Here is a 20,318-nt window from a genome sequence, read left to right as displayed (position 1 = left end):
TTCAGTGCAATATTATACACCTAAATCATCAAGCTTATGACATCTGTTTTTACTTCACTAAATAGAATCTCTGCAGTTAGCAAACCCTGTGCCTCTCAATTTACAGGTTGAAAGTCTCAAAGGGTTGCTGTTAACCAGAAGAAGAAATGGCCTTTCTCCACCCAGGACAAAATAATACAACAAAATGAAATCGTGTGCCAGAAGTTTCAATCATTCGTTTTGGAATTATAAATGGCCTTTACGCGGCTGTGTTCCTGGTCGTCCTGCTTTGAAACGGTGTTTCAGAATTGGATCGGAGCTGGGGAGGTTGTGTGGCTGTAGCCTGAGCTAACCCTCACATCGGGCCCCATTCCCTCTGATTGAGCCGGCTGCTCTGCTCTCTGGGTCACTGTAGGCTGCTCCTGCTCTCATTGTCCCTGAAAAGCCTCTTAATTGGGAAAATATGAGCAGGCAGACACAAAGGGGGGGCATCTGTTTGAGGAATGATTTAGTCCTGTTTGTGACAGTCTATTTTTGAAAGGAATCATTTCTAAATTTCAAGGCCGATTCTAAAGAGCATGTACGAATGTGCTCTGTGTGCACTCTCTCTCTCTCCATTTCTCTCTCTCTCTCTCCATTTCTCTCTTTCTCTCTCTCCATTTCCCTCTCTCATGAATTTTAATATTTTTTCCATGGCTGCAAAATCTTAATTAGTGTAAGTGTGCTTAGTAATGTAATCATTTTGGAGAGTGGTTGTGAATGTGCAGTCAGTTAATACTCTGGATAATATATTTGAAAATGATACTGCTTGTTTTTGCACTTTTAGGTCTATCCTGTTTTTCCTTTCATTTTTACCACAGTTCACAAGTAAATGAGTCATCTGTGACATTCTGTCCTGTGAGCATTACTGTGAAAAAATGCAGAGCAAATGCAGGGTGGATGGGAGTCTCTGCACAGTGCTGCAGAAACAGTGCAGTGAAAGCACGTTGTGCTTTATGAGCGTTAATGGGGTTAACTGTGGAACGGCCGACACACTGGAGCTGGAGATGAGCTGCTGTTTACTCACAGTGACGGTCACGCTCACGGCAGCTTTCTGTTAAAGGAGGGGTAGGGCAAAATGCTGTGACCTAATGGTGATCAGGAGTACGCTTGCCCTGCGGTTACCTGTTTACTTCTCAAACGGTGGAACGCATTCAGTCAACAAAAAAAAAACAACAACAGCACAAAGACTTCTCTTAACGTTCCTGGCTTTGTTGCTCGGCACAGTAAGCGTGTTCAGAGTCTGTCGGTGCGTTTCTGATAGAGGAACCGCGCCCGTCGGGACAGGGGAATTCCGGAGTGTTCCCCCGCTGGCCGCGCGGGCAGGTGCAGGTCTGCTGGCGGACGGGGCTGATTTCCTGTGCTCTCACACACGTCCAGGTGAGCGGCGGTTTCCACCACGCCCGGCGAGAGAGGGCCTTCATTAGAGGCTCTGCAGATCACAGGGCTGTGCGCTCGTGCTCCTGTCCGTCCGTCTTGCCTGTGTAACCATGGGGATGATGATTAGAGACACAGACAGTGGGATCCAGCAGATTAGAGACAGACAGTGGGCTCCTGCAGTGGCTTTTCTCCATCGCTTGACTAGGGGAAGTTTGCTGAGGAAAACCACTGGTTGTTTTCCACGAGTATTCTGTCAGTAGGGAATGTGTTGGCTCTAAATGTTTCACAGCCCGTTAGGACCCACCGTTGCTGTTGTCTGCATATTGACCTGGTCCTTTCATTGTTTTGCTATAAACACGTAGCCAGGGTGTGCCCGCATAGCCTCCATGCTCCACGGCCGTCAGACAGGCCGTGGCGTTCGAACGCGGGATCATCTCGCTTCAAACCTGGGCTTTCGGTCAGCTCCACAAGTTTGGAGCAGAAGATTTGTGTCCCGATGCCCGTTTCCTCCACTCCCCCCCTCAGACAATCGCATCCTGGCCATGCTGCGGGAGGCCGGTTTTAATCCATGTGCTGTTATTAATACTAATCCAGCTGACGGGGGTAATGCCTGGCAAGCCAAAGGTAAAAATATCTGCCCTTAAATCCAGACCCATATCACGGAGATGTAGAGGAACTGCTTTGGGATGCGTCTAGACTGTCCAGTGCCTGCCTAACCAGTGACTAAACTTGGTTGGACGAGGACGCACTTTCCGACCGTCTCCGCCCCCCGTCAGGCACTACAGCCATTTATGCACTGCGGTGCTGCCGTGGCCAGGATTGGGTGGGCGGAGCCGTACGGCAGTGACCTCAGCATGGCCCTCCCTCTCAGTGCGCGGTGCTGTGAGGGCCCCTGCAGTTGGACTGCATGTGTTATGTAGACCCCTGTGTGAGCGTAGCCCCCAGCTTCCGTCGAACTGCTCGCTGCTCTGCGGTGGCTCCCTGGTGCACTTTTGTAGACTCAGGCCTTTTCGCCGACATCCTAAAGAGCAAGATGATCTGGGTGTTCCCTCTAAGATATGCGGCCGGGCTGCTGAGGAGCGGTATGGGGAAGATCGAGTGTTGCTTTTGTCCTCTTGCCTCCTGAACCTGAGCGAGAACGGGCAGCAGTCCAGCCTCTCCAGGCCTTCTCCCAGCTCCTGATCTGGGGGTTTCAGCCCGTAACCACTCAGGTTTTTTCTCTCCCTGTTCACTCCCACACACAAACCGCTTTGAGCTGAATTCACCCCCCCCAACACAAATAGCTGTAAGCACAGTTTACCCAACACACAAGAATTACAGCGTCTGAGAAGAGCACCCCCCCCCCTCCCTCCCCGCCAAAAACAACAAACAAAAAAAAAACAGCTGCCTGAACTAGCCTGCAGCTTTCAGGTCTGAGATTTCAATAGGTGATAAACGTTACAAGTGTGGAGGAAGTGACCTGTTTGGAGGAAATCGTCTAGGCCAAGCGGGGCCCGGGCGTGAAGGGGCACGCCACAACCGGGGCTGCACCGTGTCAGTACCACTGACCATTCACCACCAGCGCCAGATTAACCCTGCTCATCCCTGAGCCCGGCTCCTTCAGTACAGCCGCGCGCGCAGCTTTCTCCTGGAGAGAGTGCTCTCTCTGGAGCAGCGCTCGGCTGTTCCCTTCTCCACTCCCCTCCCGGAGCTCGATTAGCACAGGAGCCTGTGACATCACGCTCAGCCAGCGCAGTGAAATGAGGTATTTGACTGTTGGTTCAGAGCCAGTGCGTTGGGGGAGGGGAGCGAAGCGCTGCTCTCTCCTGCAGGGAGCCGCGGCCGCGCGTAATAAACAGGCTCGCGGCTTCCCCCCCGGCCCCCGCCACAGGGAGCGCTTCACGTGACGCTATTTCAGCCGGTGTGTTCCGCGCGGCGCGGCGGATTAGCTGCACGCTAAATAGCAGCCCCCTTCCTTTGTCTCCGGTGGCACGGTCTGAGAGACTGGAGCGCTGGCCTCAGACAGGGCTGCGCTTTCTCCTCTGTAAACACGTCAGTCCCGCCGATGTCACAACCCCTTCATTTATCGAGTCCACGGCGGGGACTTTTATTGTTGTGAGAAGAAAACCCAGTGTGCTTAAAATGGCCCTCGAAGAAGTGCTGGTGAGATTTTCTGAGAAATTTGGAGCAACTCCCCCCCCCCCCCCACCCCGAATAAAAATGTGCCATATCATTGCTAGCGAGTGAAGCCCAGAGTTCCTTTTCTCTTTGTTCTGCGCTGGTATTGCCTGTTTATTTCATGCGTAGTTAATGAGTAACCAGTGAGTCGGTAGAGACTTAGCTGGACTTATTCGATTCACTGAAGAATGCTTCAGCGAGAAACTAAGGTAAGAGCACAGAACGCTTTTCTCCCCATTTGTAAAATACTACGGCACCCTTTCATGTGATTGGTCTGAATTTAATGCTGGTTCCGATTTAATGGGGGGGGGGGAAATATTGTACTTCATTTCAGCATTTGAAAGACATTTTCCTCATTGTTTTCTTCCTAGATATGTACCTAGTTTTGATCGCAAGTACAGGAAGGAATGGCAGCTTTTGTGATGTTTATCAAAACAGTTTGTCTGCTTTCAGCCAAGTTTGAAATGATAGGATAGAACAGAATAGAGCCGTTTATACTCTATAAGTCATATAGAGGCTTTTTCCTTGAGAAGCCTGTACTAAGTTATTTCTTACCCACTCCGATCCGGTGTTCAGGATCCTAAGCATGTCACACAGGGACGTGTCTTCCGCCCTGTCTTTAGTGGGGGTAGATTTGGCACTTTTTGGCCGGTGATTAAATGCAGGGGCTTGGGTGCTTCAGTGACCTACCTGGCCTGGTACAGCAGTGCGTTCAGAGTCTGTACACCTTTAAGGGTACGCAGTGCCTTGGTGGATGTGACTGTTTGTTTTGGGGAATTTGAAATGCCAGTGTTGACACTGGGAGCTAATCTTACAGTGTTAAGTGTCTTATTTCAACATCATAACTGAAGCAGAGATTATTTCCCCCTGCTAACTAGCAGAGGCTGACGCACGGCACGGATAAATAACCCTAAATGTTTTTATGGAGGGTTGTGGTGTCGAAGCTTCAGTGCAGTATGCTGGAGCTTTCTTTTGTGGTCAGGGCCTCTGGGTTAAAGATTTTCTGCAGTTACTTGATTATCAGCGAATGATTTAACAGTCATAATGATGTCAGCGTGGCCATTTTACCGTTCATTCAGAGGGTGGGCGCTCATGTATGTTCGGTCGGTATTCTGTCCTGACTTGCAAATTGGCAAAGTTTTCTGATCGCCTGTGGTTCCTCCTCGTGTAGTCAAATAAAATCATGTCTCATGCCATTGAGTTTATTGATTTATTGATGCTAGCTAATCATTTCTGGATTACTGGGCCATAGACGAAACATAATTATACAGTTATGTTTGTGTACAGTTCTGTCCTTTCCATAATTTAACTTGTTTAGAGGTCCTGCGCTTATTAAAGACTTCAATAGTGCGTCTGAAGCCAGGCGGGGGGGGTGTGATCTTCTGATAAACTGCCTTGTGTTTGGATAATGTTCTCTGTGCTTAGGTCTGTGTGTGTGTGTGCGCGTTCATGTGTTTGTCTTCTTCAGTGTGTGTGTGAGTGTGCGTGTGTGCGCGCGTGTGTATGTGTGCGTGTGTGCTGGTGTATAAGGAAGAGGGTTTTGGCAGGCCGTGCTCTCCTTTGTGTGTGTGTGTGTGTTCATGCGTGTGTGATCGTGTGTGTTCATGCGTGTGTGTGCGTGCCTGTGTGTGTGTACGTGCGTGTGTGTGCACGCATGCGTGCTTGCCTGTGTGTGTGTGTGTGTGTGTGTGAGTACGCGTGTGAGTGTGTGTGTGTGCTGGTGTATCTAAGGCAGAGGGTTTTGACAGGCCGTGCTCTCCTTTGTGTGTGTACGCGTGTGAGTGTGTGTGTGTGTGTACGTGTCGGTGTTGTGTGCTGTGTATCTAGGCCAGTTTGACAGCGTGCATCTGCCTGTGTGGTGTGTGTGTGTGTGTGCGTGTGTGTGTGTTGTGTGTGTGTGCGTGTGTGGTGTGTGTGTGTGCTGTGGTGTGTTGTTATTAAGGCAGAGGGTTTTGACAGGCCGTGCTCTCCTTTGTGTGTGTACGCGTGTGAGTGCACGTGCCTGTGTGTGTGTACGTGCGTGTGTGTGCGCTCATGTGTGCATGCCTGTGTGTGTGTGTGTGTGTGCGTGCGTGTGTGTGTGTGTATGCGTGTGAGTGTGTGTGTGTGCTGGTGTATATAAGGCAGAGGGTGTTGACAGGCCGTGCTCTCCCTCGGTAATGAAACTGCAGTGAAGGGCTGCCGCTGCAGTCGTGTGGCACAGGGGTGTCTCTGGCGGGTTAAACGGCTGGGCTGGGAGCGCAGAGCCCGCCCGCCCCGCCCGCCCGGCCCGGCCTGCCCCCCCCCCCCCCCCCCGCTGAGCATCGACAGGCCCGCCCCGCCCGGCCCCCCCCGCCTGCCCCGCCCCCCCCCGCCCCGCCCGCCCTGCCGCATCCTTCAGAGCTCCATTTTGCCGTCTGCTTCAGCTCGTTAGCGTCTCCCTGTCGCCGAGGAGGGTTCAAAGGGAGCAGCTCGCGTTCTGGCGTCTGCGCGCGCGATCCTGAGCGTGCCTGCGTCTGCGTGCGAGAGCCTGTGTGCTGCGTGACGTTATTCAGATGTTAGACGCCACAGTGTCACCCAACCCCCCCCCTCCCCCTGATAAGGGGGCCTGCATGAGGCCCATCCCTCCCCCTCCCAGCGTTCCTCTTTATCTCCCTTATGCCCCTATCTCTCCGTCCACTTGTTGCTTGAAAACTAGCTTAGCTTTCGTTTTCTTTGCCGTAGTCGTGTAATGAAGAGCGGCGTGTTCTGTAAGCTATTGTTGGTTCGGCTCAGAACATCCCGGCTTGTACACAGTGTGCCGCTGTAATCACAAAAGCACATATAGCCTTTTATGCAATGAGCTGCTTTCTGACCATTTGAAGGTGTAGTGTGTGATATTTCGTGTTTTGTGCTTTGACCACACACAGAGCTATGCAGTGTGTGTTGTAATTTATGACATGTATAAAGATGCACTGGCTGTAGTCATGTGTATGATCATATATTGCACTGAGCGTGGTAGGTTTGAATCTTAAGCAATATGCCCAGTGGTGAGTACATATTTCACTTTTAAAACATAGTTTTTTTTGTGATTAATAAAGATGTAATGTCTTCTGTGGTATACTGCATGACACTGTATTAGAGTCTGTAGTGTGTGTTTGTAATATGTTGTGTATTTCAATCACATGTGACGCTGTGTTGTAGTGTCAACTGTGATGCATTTAGTATTTTTGTTCCATATTACGGTGTGCAGCCTATGGGATCTGATGTTGGCCACAGTCATTGAGTAACTCCCATTACTTCTCAGTGTGGGTGCGGTGACTCTCCCTCAGTCAGAAACGCTGGTGCTCTGGCACCACAAACATCCACTCTGATCTCATTTGGGTGGATGGAAGTCTAAACTAAACTAAACAGCTTTTGTATATTTTTCTATAAAGAAATGTTGAATACAAACATTCAAAAGCATGGATTTTAATCAAGATCATAACATTGCCTGTTTCTTGGAATTAATGTGTAATGGTCAGTGCTGTAAGGGAGGATCAGTGTGTAATGGTCAGTGCTGTGAGGGAGGATCAGTGTGTAATAGTCAGTGCTGTAAGGGAGGATCAGTGTGTAATGGTCAGTGCTGTGAGGGAGGATCAGTGTGTAATAGTCAGTGCTGTGAGGGAGGATCAGTGTGTAATGGTCAGTGCTGTGAGGGAGGATCAGTGTGTAATGGTCAGTGCTGTGAGGGAGGATCAGTGTGTAATAGTCAGTGCTGTGAGGGAGGATCAGTGTGTAATAGTCAGTGCTGTGAGGGAGGATCAGTGTGTAATGGTCAGTGCTGTGAGGGAGGATCAGTGTGTAATAGTCAGTGCTGTAAGGGAGGATCAGTGTGTAATGGTCAGTGCTGTGAGGGAGGATCAGTGTGTAATAGTCAGTGCTGTGAGGGAGGATCAGTGTGTAATGGTCAGTGCTGTAAGGGAGGATCAGTGTGTAATAGTCAGTGCTGTGAGGGAGGATCAGTGTGTAATGGTCAGTGCTGTGAGGGAGGATCAGTGTGTAATGGTCAGTGCTGTAAGGGAGGATCAGTGTGTAATGGTCAGTGCTGTGAGGGAGGATCAGTGTGTAATGGTCAGTGCTGTAAGGGAGGATCAGTGTGTAATGGTCAGTGCTGTGAGGGAGGATCAGTGTGTAATGGTCAGTGCTGTGAGGGAGGATCAGTGTGTAATGGTCAGTGCTGTAAGGGAGGATCAGTGTGTAATGGTCAGTGCTGTGAGGGAGGATCAGTGTGTAATGGTCAGTGCTGTAAGGGAGGATCAGTGTGTAATGGTCAGTGCTGTGAGGGAGGATCAGTGTGTAATAGTCAGTGCTGTGAGGGAGGATCAGTGTGTAATGGTCAGTGCTGTAAGGGAGGATCAGTGTGTAATAGTCAGTGCTGTGAGGGAGGATCAGTGTGTAATGGTCAGTGCTGTGAGGGAGGATCAGTGTGTAATGGTCAGTGCTGTAAGGGAGGATCAGTGTGTAATAGTCAGTGCTGTGAGGGAGGATCAGTGTGTAATGGTCAGTGCTGTGAGGGAGGATCAGTGTGTAATAGTCAGTGCTGTGAGGGAGGATCAGTGTGTAGTGGTCAGTGCTGTAAGGGAGGATCAGTGTGTAATAGTCAGTGCTGTGAGGGAGGATCAGTGTGTAATAGTCAGTGCTGTGAGGGAGAATCAGTGTGTAATGGTCAGTGCTGTAAGGGAGGATCAGGGTGTAATAGTCAGTGCTGTGAGGGAGGATCAGTGTGTAATGGTCAGTGCTGTGAGGGAGAATCAGTGTGTAATGGTCAGTGCTGTAAGGGAGGATCAGTGTGTAATAGTCAGTGCTGTGAGGGAGGATCAGTGTGTAATGGTCAGTGCTGTGAGGGAGGATCAGTGTGTAATGGTCAGTGCTGTGAGGTGGTGTGGCAGGCAGTGTGGGTCAGTGAGGGATATTGAGACGTGGAGCAGGGGAGAGACAGGCCCGGTCTCAGACAGGGAGAAACGTGAGCCTTGTCTCCTGGGAGCCACGTCTGCTGCTCTCTGTTTTCACTCCAACTGTTGTGAATTTCATTTGTTTTGGAAGCTCAGAGGCTTATACCCCCACCCCCACCACTCCTTCTCGTCTGCACACCGCACAAGGACAGGATTTAATAGAAACCAAATGTGGGTAGCCATTGCCATCCAAACAATCCTGTTTTTCCTTCAGAATCTACGGCAGTGACTTCATAAAGAGTGAGAAAGGAGGGCTATTGTGACACAAACTGTTCTACGTGTGCAGTGGTCGGTGCTGTTAATAGTGGTGAATGTTCTTGAATGTAGAGGTGGACCAGCTTTCTGTGTCCAGATCGGTTTTCCCTCCTTGTCACAGATGTGAAATTTGATTCTTGACCACCCCTCCCCCCTCTTTTTGTCGAAACGCACGCACGCACGCACACACACATGCGCAACCAGCGAGGACTGGTTTGCATACCACCCCTCCCCCTCCAAACACTAATAAAGCCACTCCCTTGGCCCCCATCCACATGTTTCCTGATATCATTTCCCTGTGGTCTGGTCCAGTTAACCGCTGCTCCCGCCAGCCAACCACGGCCTGACAGCGCCACGCTCTCTTCCCTCGCCCCCACGCCAGGTGTGTCCTGGGTTCAGTGTGAAGCATCCTGGGAGATTCTGGCAGGTCATAGGCTGTCCAAGTTATTGGACACCTTTTTGTTTCTCGAATCAGTGGGGTTTAACATGGCTGTTTGCGTCTACCTTTTGTTTGCGAGCCTCCATTTCTGCACTGGTGTTAATCTGTTTTATATGCATTTTTACCACATGCTTTTGTGGATTCTGCGGCTAATGTCATTCAGCCAAGCCCAGACCAGAACAAAACCCCGATATTAAACCATATAATATATAATAACCATATAATAAGATAAAATAAAAGCCATTGATACTTCTTAGGCTCCCATTTGAGGTACCTGTCTCCATGCGTTTCGTACAAGGCCAGTCACTTGCTTCTTTCGCATGTGTCTCCCTTATCCTGCGGGAATCAGGACTGAAACATAGCTTCTTGCCTACAGGAGGAAGCATCCGGTTACTGAAGTGACCCAGACGTCATCAGCGTCCTCTATACAGCAGTTTTGATTGGCTAAAAGAGACTGCACCCACCCATCAAGGCCGCTCCTTTTTAACCCTGTTAGGGACAGATATCTCAAGGTAGGACCCTTTACACGACATCACAGCAGTATCAATGGCTTTTACTCTTCTGTCCTTCCAAACCTTTGTGAAATGGGTACTCTCCTCCGCTTGAATGGAGGTTGTTTGGATATGGTGGTGGATGGCTGTCGTGGAAACGTGGCTTCTGTACTGTGCTGTGAAAACGTATTTGCCCCCTTCCTTATTTCCCCTATTATTGCATATGTGTCACACTGAATAGTGTCAGATCTTTAGCCAAAATGTAACACGAGACAAAGGGAAACTAAGTAAACACAAAACACAAAATTTAACATTATTATTAATTTATTTAATGAACAAAGTTATCAAACACCCATATCACCCATGTGAAAAAGTTATTGCCCCCTTAGTTACTCAATCAACCAGTTAACCAAATTTAATTGGTTATTAGATTCAGCAGATTTACAGCCAGACTTGATTGCACCGGTCATATTGAATATAGACCTCACTTATATTGAACCTTACCATCAGAGTGAAGTAGTCACCAGTTTCTACAAGCACACTGCCACGATCAAAGGAAATTTCAGAAGAGATGAGGGAAGATTTTTCCAAGTACGCAGTGACAACTCATCCAGGAATCACAAAAGATCCCAGAAGAATATCCAAAGAGCTTCAGACCCCTCTCGCCTCAGCTAAGGTCAGTGTTCCATGACTCTGCAATAAGAAAGAGGGCAAAAAAGGGATTCATGGGAGAGTTGCTGGGTGGAAATCACTGCTAACCAAGAGAAACATCAATGCTTGTCTCACATCTGCAAGAAAGCACCTGGATGATCCCCAGGCCTTTTGGGATAATGTTCTATGGACAGATGAGTCAAAAGTGGATCTTCTTGGACGACAAGGGTCCCATTCTGTCTGGCATAAAGCAAATACTGCACAGTAAGAACATCATAGCAACAGTCAAACATGGTGGTGGTTGTGATGGTGTGGGGATGCTTTGCTGCCTCAGGACCTGAATGACTTGCCATTAATGAAGGAAGCATGAATTCCGCTCTGTACCGTAAAAGTCTTAAGGAGAATGTCCAGTCATCTGTCCTTGAGCTGAAGCATAATTGGTTTATGCAGCAAGAAAATGATCCAAAACACAAAAACAAGTTCACATATAATGGCTCAAAAGAAACAAAATAGAAGTTTTAGAGTGGCCTAGTCAAAGTCTTGACTTGAACCCAATAGAGATGCTGTGGCAAGACCTGAAATACTTTGGGTGATGTGGGTGTTAGATGATTTTTTTCATTAAATGAATGAAAAATCATTTCTAAAATGTGTTTTGTGTTTACTCAGATTCACTCTGTCTAATATTAGATTTTATCTAATCTGAAGATCTGAAACCATTCAGTGTATGAAATGTACAACAATAGTGGAAGATATACTACGTGGCCAAAAGTATATGAACACCTGACAACCAAAATCTCATCCAAAATTATGGGAAATAATGTAAAATTAGTCTACCTTTTGCTTTTATAACAATCTCCACTCTTCTGGGAAGGCTTTATACTAGATGTTGGAGCATTGCTGCAGGGATTTGCTTCCATTCAGCTTGAAGAGCATTATTGAGGTTGGGCACTGATTGGGCAATTATACCTGGCTTGCAGTTGGCTTTCCAATTGTTCCCAAAGGTGTTGGATTGGGTTGAGGTCAGTGCTCTGGGCCGGTCAGTCAAGTTCCAAACCGATCTCGAAAAAAACATTTCTATATAGACCTCACTTTGTGCCCAGGGACTTTGTCATGCTGAAACAGGAAAGGGCCTTAGCCAAACTGTTGGGGAAGAACATAATTGTCTAGATTATGATTGTATGCTGTAGCATTAAGATTTGCCTTCTCTGGAACTACGGGCCTAACCCAAACCATGAAAAACAGCCCCAAACCAAGGGGTGTCCAGATACTTTTGGTCATGTAGCATATTTGTCGCGGCACTGTACATCAGCGCGTGTGCTTTCCTTTAGTGATGTCAGTTCTCTCTGTAGTATTGAGAACAGAACGTGCACGTCGGGGTACGTCTCTGCTTCTGTAACACGTTTCTGCTCTCTGTGGGAGTGGAGAGTCTTGCTGCCTTGGAACATTGTGTGTTGAGAGGGACAGAGAGGAGAGCACACGCAGTGTTTTTCTTCTGTTCTGCAGGGCCGGCTGTGTTCTGATGTACAGCACACAGGGAAACTGTGTGCACAGTCTGAAACTGTGCCTCGCGGCTGTGCTTAATGTGCTATGTCATAGGGATGTGAATAAATAACAACCTGTGTGTGTGTGTGGCCGTTTTAAAATGTATCTACTTATCTGTTTAAATTTATATCAGTGAAAGCTCATTTCACTGCTTGAGACAATCCAAATAAAACGTGTAGCATAGAGCAATAGTTCACACTACTACGGAATGTCATTAAGAGGTATTTTTGTTTTGTGATCCCGCCAGAAGAATGGAAATGAGGGTGTGAACCAGAAATGTCCTTTAATACTTAGAAACATTTTTATTTCCCTTTTTTACAGTCCAGAATGCCTGCTGATCTGGGTCACATCACAGCTCACAAGAATATGATCATAATAGCTCCTGATAGCTGAAGGGGAAACTTATACTTTCTTTGAGCCTATAGAGTTTAACAGTGCTATTAGTTACACTGTCCGTACAAGTACAATTCCTGCCTGAAAATGGTTGTTTTCCTCGAGTAGGGATGTAACTGACAAATTAGATGAAAAATTTAACTTAATGCTGATGAACATGCTACGGTCTGCCACAGGCAATGGCCAGTCCCATGAATTAGGACTGGTAGGCTAAATGTTTCCACACCGTCTGCACGTCTGCAGACTTTGTTGTGGATTTTACAATGTGTGCTAGCAAGGAAGATCTTTAATGATAGCTAGCAGCAAAAGCTATTTATTAGGCCATCCTTGCACGCAGTAATGGAACGGGGTTGATGAGCTGTTAAGGAAGCCCTCCTGTCTGGATCTAAATGAACACCGATGCTAACGAGGAAGTCTTATTCAGTTTGTTTTTAGGGTTGTATTTGGATTTTTGTTTGTAAGACCTATGTAGGAAAGTTTGTCCTCAAGCAACCTAGCAAAGATTCAGTCTTTAAGTGATAATGCTATTTGGTTAAATAAAAGGTGCAACATTTTCTTCTAGAAGAAAACTTTTTCTTATTCTGTAAAGGCAACTTGGAATTGCCTCCTTTTATCCAATTGACACGTTGTTTGACCTGAAAGAAAAAACTGTGCAATGTTGCATTTCAGCGATAAATGTACTCTGCAGTGACAGAGGTGCAAGGCTGTGCAGTGATAGATGTGCAGGACTCTGCAGTGATAGAGGTACAGGTCTGCAGTGATAGAGGTGCAGGACTCTGCAGTGATAGATGTGCAGGACTCTGCAGTGATAGATGTGCAGGACTCTGCAGTGATAGATGTGCAGGACTCTGCAGTGATAGAGCTTCAGGACTCTGCAGTGATAGAAGTTCAGGACTCTGCAGTGATAGAGGTTCAGGGCTCTGCAGTGATAGAGGTGCAGGACTCTGCAGTGATAGATGTTCAGGACTCTGCAGTGATAGAGGTACAGGACTGCAGTGATAGAGGTGCAGGACTCTGCAGTGATAGAGGTTCAAGACTGCAGTGATAGAGGTGCTGGACTCTGCAGTGATAGATGTGCAGGACTCTGCAGTGATAGAGGTTCAAGACTGCAGTGATAGAGGTGCAGGACTCTGCAGTGATAGAGGTGCAGGACTCTGCAGTGATAGATGTTCAAGACTGCAGTGATAGATGTGCAGGACTCTGCAGTGATAGATGTGCAGGACTCTGCAGTGATAGAGGTGTAGGACTCTGCAGTGATAGATGTGCAGGACTCTGCAGTGATAGAGGTACAGGACTCTGCAGTGATAGATGTGCAGGACTCTGCAGTGATATATGTACAGGACTCTGCAGTGATAGATGTGCAGGACTCTGCAGTGATAGAGGTGCAGGGCTCTGCAGTGATAGATGTACAGGACTCTGCAGTGATAGATGTGCAGGACTCTGCAGTGATAGATGTACAGGGCTCTGCAGTCATAGAGGTACAGCCTTTGTGGTGAGGATCGGGGCCACTCAGGGTTTTGTGTTTCTCTTCCCTGATTGTTTTCATTGCTCCTCTTGCAGAATGGCAGGAATGCTACACATCCGCACAGAAGCGATGCAGTGCGGCCCGGCACCGTCATGCATTTTTCATGGAGCGGGAGGGAGCGGAGCATCCCTCTCACTGTGGTCTTTGTGTGGGCGGAGCGGGTGGAGGCCGGCTGGGATGGGGGTTGTGGGCTGCGTGTGTTTGGCCAGTAAACAGTCTGGGTTTCAGTACGGGAAGTGTAATGTTGTCATTGCGAGGGCTGGCCTCGCGGGAACGGGGTCCTTCATTTCGGTGCAAAACGGAGCTCTCTCTCTCTCTCCCTCCCTCCCTCCCTCCCTCCCTCCCATCCAGACATCTCTATCAGCGCGTCTGGAGAGGGGAGGGAGGGGGAGAGAGAGAGGGGAGGGGGGATGAGGAGGGAGGGAGGGAGGGAGGAGACGCAGTGTCTCTTCAGCAGTGATCATTCGTCCCTCGCACACGTGTGAGAGGCGCGGGGCCTCGCGGGTTAGCTCTGACATGCTACAGCAGGGCTGGCCTAACTGAGTGTGACAGTCTGCGCTGCGTCGGGGGGTCGGGACATTCCAGCCTCGGCCCCCAGCTGCTGGCTGAGAGCTCTCCTTTCTACTGCTCCCCGACTCCGACCGTGAAAACCAATTCCACTCAGTCTGAAACCGTCACAAACTGCTCACACTGCCAATTTATTCGTGTGAGAAGGATCTGTGTGTGTGTGTGCGTGCGTGTTTCTAGTGAACGTGTTGTGTGTGGGTTTGTGATTAGTTTGCCCATGGCTTTTTGAGCCAGATCTGCATGACAGTAATAAGATCAAGATGGGGAAACCTTGTTTGCTCTCTAGCTGAAGCTTTACAATATTTTCTGATTTGAATATCTTCTCTCGCTCTCTCTCTTTATCTCTCTCTCTCTCTCTGTCTCTCTCTCTCCATCTGCCTCCACCCTGCGATGACAGCAAATGGTAATGAGCCTTCGTGTTTCGGAGCTCCAAGTACTACTGGGATACGCGGGACGCAACAAGCACGGGCGCAAACACGAGCTGCTGACCAAGGCTCTGCACTTACTGAAGGCCGGCTGCAGCCCCGCCGTGCAGATGAAAATAAAGGAACTGTACCGCCGCCGCTTCCCCACCAAGATGGTGTCCTCGGCGGAGCTGGCGCTGCCCAGCGTGCACTCCACCACCAGCGCCCTGCCCGCCGGCCTCACCCAGCTGGGCTTCGACGGGCACGGAGCCCCCTCCCCCCTGCTCCCCGTCTCCCTGCTGGGGCCCAAACACGAGCTGGGCCTGCCCCACCTGCCCTCCGCCCTGCACCCCGTGCACCCCGACGTCAAGCTGCAGAGGCTGCCCTTCTACGACATGCTGGACGAGCTGATCAAGCCCACCAGCCTGGGTCAGTGCCCGTCCGTCCCTCTGTCTCTGTGTCATATCTGTTCATAGTCATAGGCGACGCCTCAGTTATCATATCCTTAGCTGTAGCAGTCAAGTAAGAAAGACTGTCATCATTATAGGTGTGAGAATGTGTTGTTTTCCGCATGGTCTCTCTCGTCTGTCTGTCTGCTCTTGGCGTGCCCGTATGTGCGTCTGTCCCCATCTCTGTGTCTGTCTCTGTGAGCATCTCTCAACTTATGGTTTACCCCTCCAAGATAAGTGTACCTGATCATATGCAAGGTTACATTCAAGGGCAAGGACTCCTGAACAGGAAGTAAAGAACATGGAGATACATTAGATTTGTTCCTCCTTCTCAAATGTGTCATGCATTGTACATATTCCAGAGTAGTCTCTAAAAAGCCAAGTAATGCTATCATTGGTGCAGAAGAATACATTTTTGTTTCCCTCTTGCATGTTAAATAGGTCACTGAAGGCCAGTAGTGTTCAGTGCTTGCATCTCTACATTTCCATGATGGTGAGGGAAAAAAAGGAAAAACCAGGAAATAAAATGCAAACAAGTCTGAGTTATCTGGGCATGTATATATTATCATACATTTGCATGTTAAGAAGCAGGACGATAACAGGCAGCTCATTTGTCTCTTCTTAAATAAAAATGCCGTCCCCGGGCAGACATTTCCACGAGGCTGTGGTGGCCAGTCATTCGGTTACTTACCGTCGTTCTTCTCTTACTGGGGGCCGAAGGCCAGTACCGTGCTCGGCCTTCCGGAAGCTTCTCTGAGGCAGAGTGCTTTTGTCTGGAGGAACTGGGATGTAATGATCCTGCAGTGGAAGTCTGGGCAGGGACACTGATCACGGTAGCACACACATGTAGTTACACACACACACTGCACATGCACACACACACACTCGTTACGCTACACACACAAACACAAGTTACACCAGTCCTGCAGTAATAGTTACCACAAGGCTCCCATTATGGCACCTGAGCCGAAAGTAGATTTATTTGAGAATTGGTGTACACCAAATAGCTGTTTAAATGCATATTCTCAACTTTAGCAAATGTTTGTCTTAATGTTCAAATATTGATCTCATGAAAAACGAATATTATTTCAGTGTATTTTTAAAAAAATTCAGAAAACAAATAATGAGAGTATGTCGGCAGTGAAGATTTGTTTTTTAAAAACGGCTGTTGTTGGAATGGCAGGTATGCCACCCGCTGAGTTACGGCTTGCATTTTGCTCCTTCTGTTCACTGCTGATTTCATCATCACACATGCTCCAGTCCCGCAATCAGTAATTCTCCCCATTGGACATTTAGCTACATTTTCTGCCATTTTGCCAATGCCTTTATTATTAATATAATAATTTTGTCAGAGCGAGTATGTTAGTGGGAAAAAAAGCACCAAAACCTGTGTTGTGATTCGGGCTAGTAGGTACCAGTCATGTGGGAACAGGTGCCATAGTGCTATCAGGTTTCAGTATCCAATCCTGTTCATGACTCAGACCGCTACAGCTACAGCTGTAGATGAGTACTAGGGCAGCCCTAAAACCCCTACCATTGCGGGCTTTGCCCAGCCAGGACCTTGTTCTGCAGGCCTGCAGCTGGGTACTATTAGACCTTTCACAATGTTATACGCAGCGATCAAAACGATCAAGCATGCAGGCAAGATAATTGATGGTTGCTTTGACCATTCATGGACATTTAAGTAAGTAAGGTTATAACTCTTTTCTTTGTCCAATGTTGATATTCAGATTATATCAGAATGTTGAGTAACATATGCTTAGGTCTGGAAGGGGGGACCATATGTATTTCATGATGTCAGATTTATTGATTTTCTTAAAGTGACAGCCGTAAAATTGACCACTGGGACGTTTCTAGCGTTAGGTACTTTTAAACTAAGCTGCTGTAGCTACCTTGTAAATGCCACATTCTCACATTAATGCTTGCTAGGCCTATAGATCAGCTACAAACATACAGACAATTAACAAATGTATACAATAATCCAGTAAAGCACTTACTATAATCCATTTAAAAATATGTCAAACACTTTCATTCATTTGTAATTCATGGTAAAGGAGAACGACTGAATCCACACCTGCGTTTCTTTGAGCTAGAATATGTGTGTTTGCAAGTACATATGTGTATACATGTCTCTCCAGATTTATCTTATTATTCTGAAATTTATATAACTTATTATTATCAATTACTCATAACAGGTAGTACGACAAGAAATGATGTCTCAATAAAAAAACGTTCAACGTACAGGAAGTCTTATCACCACTCAAAAAGAAAACGCTAGCTACTTGTCATTCCGTTTCAGTTTTTGAACAACTGAAAATAATGTTAAGACCAGTAAAAAGTGAACAGCACTATTGATGTGGTGCTGTATTTGTCTGACACTGAGCAGGACATGTTGGGTGAGCTCCTGGCCGTGTACTGTAGTTGAGAGCAGGCGCCGCGGATGCACTCAGCACCTCAGATGTAATGAAGAATTGGATTTCTGCAGCTGAAGTGGACGCTAATGAAAACTCATTACTCATAGTTTAGAGATGACCCTTATCCTAATAATAATGGGGAGACAGTAATGAAAGACCTTGATTAATTGTAATGGGGCCTCTCATGCAGAAAGAGCAGCCGCCCCCTCCCCCTCCACACATTTAGACCAGGCAGCAGGCTCGTCTCCTTGTCGGGCTCATTTTTTGCTGTCTCCTGGGGGGGGAGGGGTTGCTGGACTCTCATTGGCTACTTGTGTGCATGGGCCCTATTGGTGAACTGACCAGGGAGGCCAAAGACTGCGTCGCCAGTGACTTGCTGTTTGGAGCCAATCATACGGTTTTGCTGTGGCAAGCATATTGTTTCTGACTGGCTTGTCTGCGCCTGTTGCTGGGCAACGGCAGCTCCTCCCCCCTGTGAGGCCTAGCACAGCTACAGGTCTCAGGTACTCTGCAGCGGCCGGTCTTACATGGAACAGATGGCTTTTGCATTCAACACAGACCGGTTTAGAGCAGCACTCTTTTCACATTTAGTTTCGCCAGCCAGGTTTAGGCCAGTGTTATAATGAATGTCATTTGCACAGATGACCGTGAAGTAAGAGAGTCTCACATCCAGTGGCAGGCTGTTCAGTCTCCAGTCAGCCCGCATTCAGCCGTACAGACTGCGCTCTCCTGGGGATATTAACCACATCTGTTACGCTCCCTCCCTCCCTCTGAACATTAATAGCTCCTTGCCGGCTTCATTAAGTGCTGCTTTGAGCAGAGCATGCAAAATGTTTGCACTGGATGTGTTTTTTTTCCACCAGAATGAATCATGACTCTTAGTCTGCTGTGTCGGTGCTAAGCACAAAGTGAGTCTTACCCATGTATGTGCAAGGCACCAGTAAACAGTGTGCTTAAATACATGCTGGAGTGCCAGCTCTAAAGTCAGTTTTCTTTTACACCATGGCTTCAAATTGTCAGAACTGTATTTGATTTTCCATGTTAATGGTCAGCATTCAAGCCTCCTTGTGCTTTTACCTCCGCTATAGTCAAGACCAAAACCAATAATGGTTGAGAGCTCAAGACTGAGACCGGAGCAGTTTGATTCCGATTCGGGTCTGAGACCATAACATTGTGTTTGTCAAAGGATACCACCATGTTGACCTTATAAAATGCAAACAACAGAATTTCTAAACATTTGCAGCTGCTATTTTCCGTACTGAATCAGGCCCGTGGCATTTTGTTTCTGGGTAATCGGACATGTTTCTGTCCTCCTCTACTTCCCTTCGGAACGTATGGTGAAAAGTATGGAGAAAAGGGTCATTCATATTTATATTATATTTAATAGCATGCTTTCAAATGTTGCAGGCCAGAACTTAAAGCAAAGGAATATATGTTTATATGTTTTGAGAGCCAAATGAATCGCATAAATCTGCCCAATCTTACCAATGGGAGGACCTTGTAGTTTGTGCTGGATCTCCTCCCGGCACTCTGCTTAGCCTGCTTGGTACCTCACTTCTTTCCCCCACTTCCCTTTTTTTGTTTAAGTCAAAGTAAAAACCTGCCCCGTCATTGGCTGGCACATGCACATTCTGCCAATCAGCACTTTTCACACGGTCTTGTTTTTTATTTGGTGTTTATTAGAGTAGCCTACATTCAAGGCTGCATCAAGTTGTCCTAATGGCAATGTTAGCTAGGTAGACTAAACTAGCTATCCAAAAATACGCTCTGTTTGAAGTCTTTGTATTACAGTTAGTCCTTGGATAATAGGTCTTTAAAATAGATAATGTATAATATAAGATGATATAAAAATGTAATTAAAGGACATTTACCTTTAAATGAGATATTCACCAGCCTTGGTTTGTAACACACATGCATGCATACACACACAACATAAATATTTGTAAATATATTAACTTAAATGTTTGACACTATTAAAAGTTTCATGATAGGTTCCTGTTTAAGCCCTGAAATGTCTACTATCGTGTTGTTACACAGCAGGAGTTCAAAGATGTGACTTTGGGTTGAATACCTATGTCAGTACTATTGGAAGTGCAGAGCTTAAATATAAACAGGCCGTGCTCTTTTTAAGCCCAGATTCATTTTCTTTTTGAATTCTTAAAGTTTAACAGCAGCTTCATGCAATGAACAGTCTCTCAAAAAGTTGACTTCGATGGCCACCTTATCTACAGACATGCCTGGAAGTGTTTAGCTTGTTTAGTCATGGTCTTGGGAAGCATTGTGAGGTATCTTAGGTAAGCTTTTTTAAGGGCCTGAGATGGACAGAGCTGGTGTGCAAGCATAGCTTACTCCAAATCCTCTGTTATGTTTTCATAATTTCATGGCACTAAACTGCGGAACTTTGTCAGCATGCAAGATACCGCATGGAGATGGCTAGCCCTGTTCCCGGAATTGTCCACCACACACACAGCGCTGAACTGAACACACACACCTAAACGCACAGGCACATACAGTATATGAACACACAAATGCGTATACATACGCAGTCTTGCACAGGGCACACGTGCACACACATTCACGTGAACAGACACACGCATGCACACACAACGCACAACACACGCACACGCAAGTTATGTAGATACAGCAGTTGTTAGTTGGTGCAGTAATCTGTGCTGTGCACC

General features: G+C 47.3%; 1 protein-coding gene across 9 annotated transcripts in view; it reads left to right on the top strand.

Annotated features, from left to right (window-relative positions):
* The window catches only part of pias1b (protein inhibitor of activated STAT, 1b), a 44,286-nt gene that overhangs the window by 8,604 nt on the left and 15,364 nt on the right, over positions 1 to 20,318 (top strand). For 2 of the 9 annotated variants that reach the window (XM_064312977.1, XM_064312980.1), the window contains exons 2-4: positions 9,578 to 9,713; positions 10,203 to 10,368; positions 14,768 to 15,203. In XM_064312977.1, coding sequence (XP_064169047.1) covers positions 10,264 to 10,368; positions 14,768 to 15,203 — 541 coding nt within the window. In that variant the 5' untranslated portion in view covers positions 9,578 to 9,713; positions 10,203 to 10,263. Of the gene's footprint in view, positions 1 to 3,615; positions 3,765 to 6,316; positions 6,564 to 9,577; positions 9,714 to 10,202; positions 10,369 to 14,767; positions 15,204 to 20,318 lie in introns of those variants that run through there. The other 7 variants (XM_064312982.1, XM_064312981.1, XM_064312978.1 and 4 more) reach the window with 6 other exon arrangements.

The sequence above is a fragment of the Anguilla rostrata genome, chromosome 16 (genome assembly GCF_018555375.3).
Source record: "Anguilla rostrata isolate EN2019 chromosome 16, ASM1855537v3, whole genome shotgun sequence".
In the NCBI taxonomy this organism is placed as follows: domain Eukaryota; kingdom Metazoa; phylum Chordata; class Actinopteri; order Anguilliformes; family Anguillidae; genus Anguilla; species Anguilla rostrata.
This window is presented reverse-complemented; position numbering and strand designations above follow the sequence as displayed.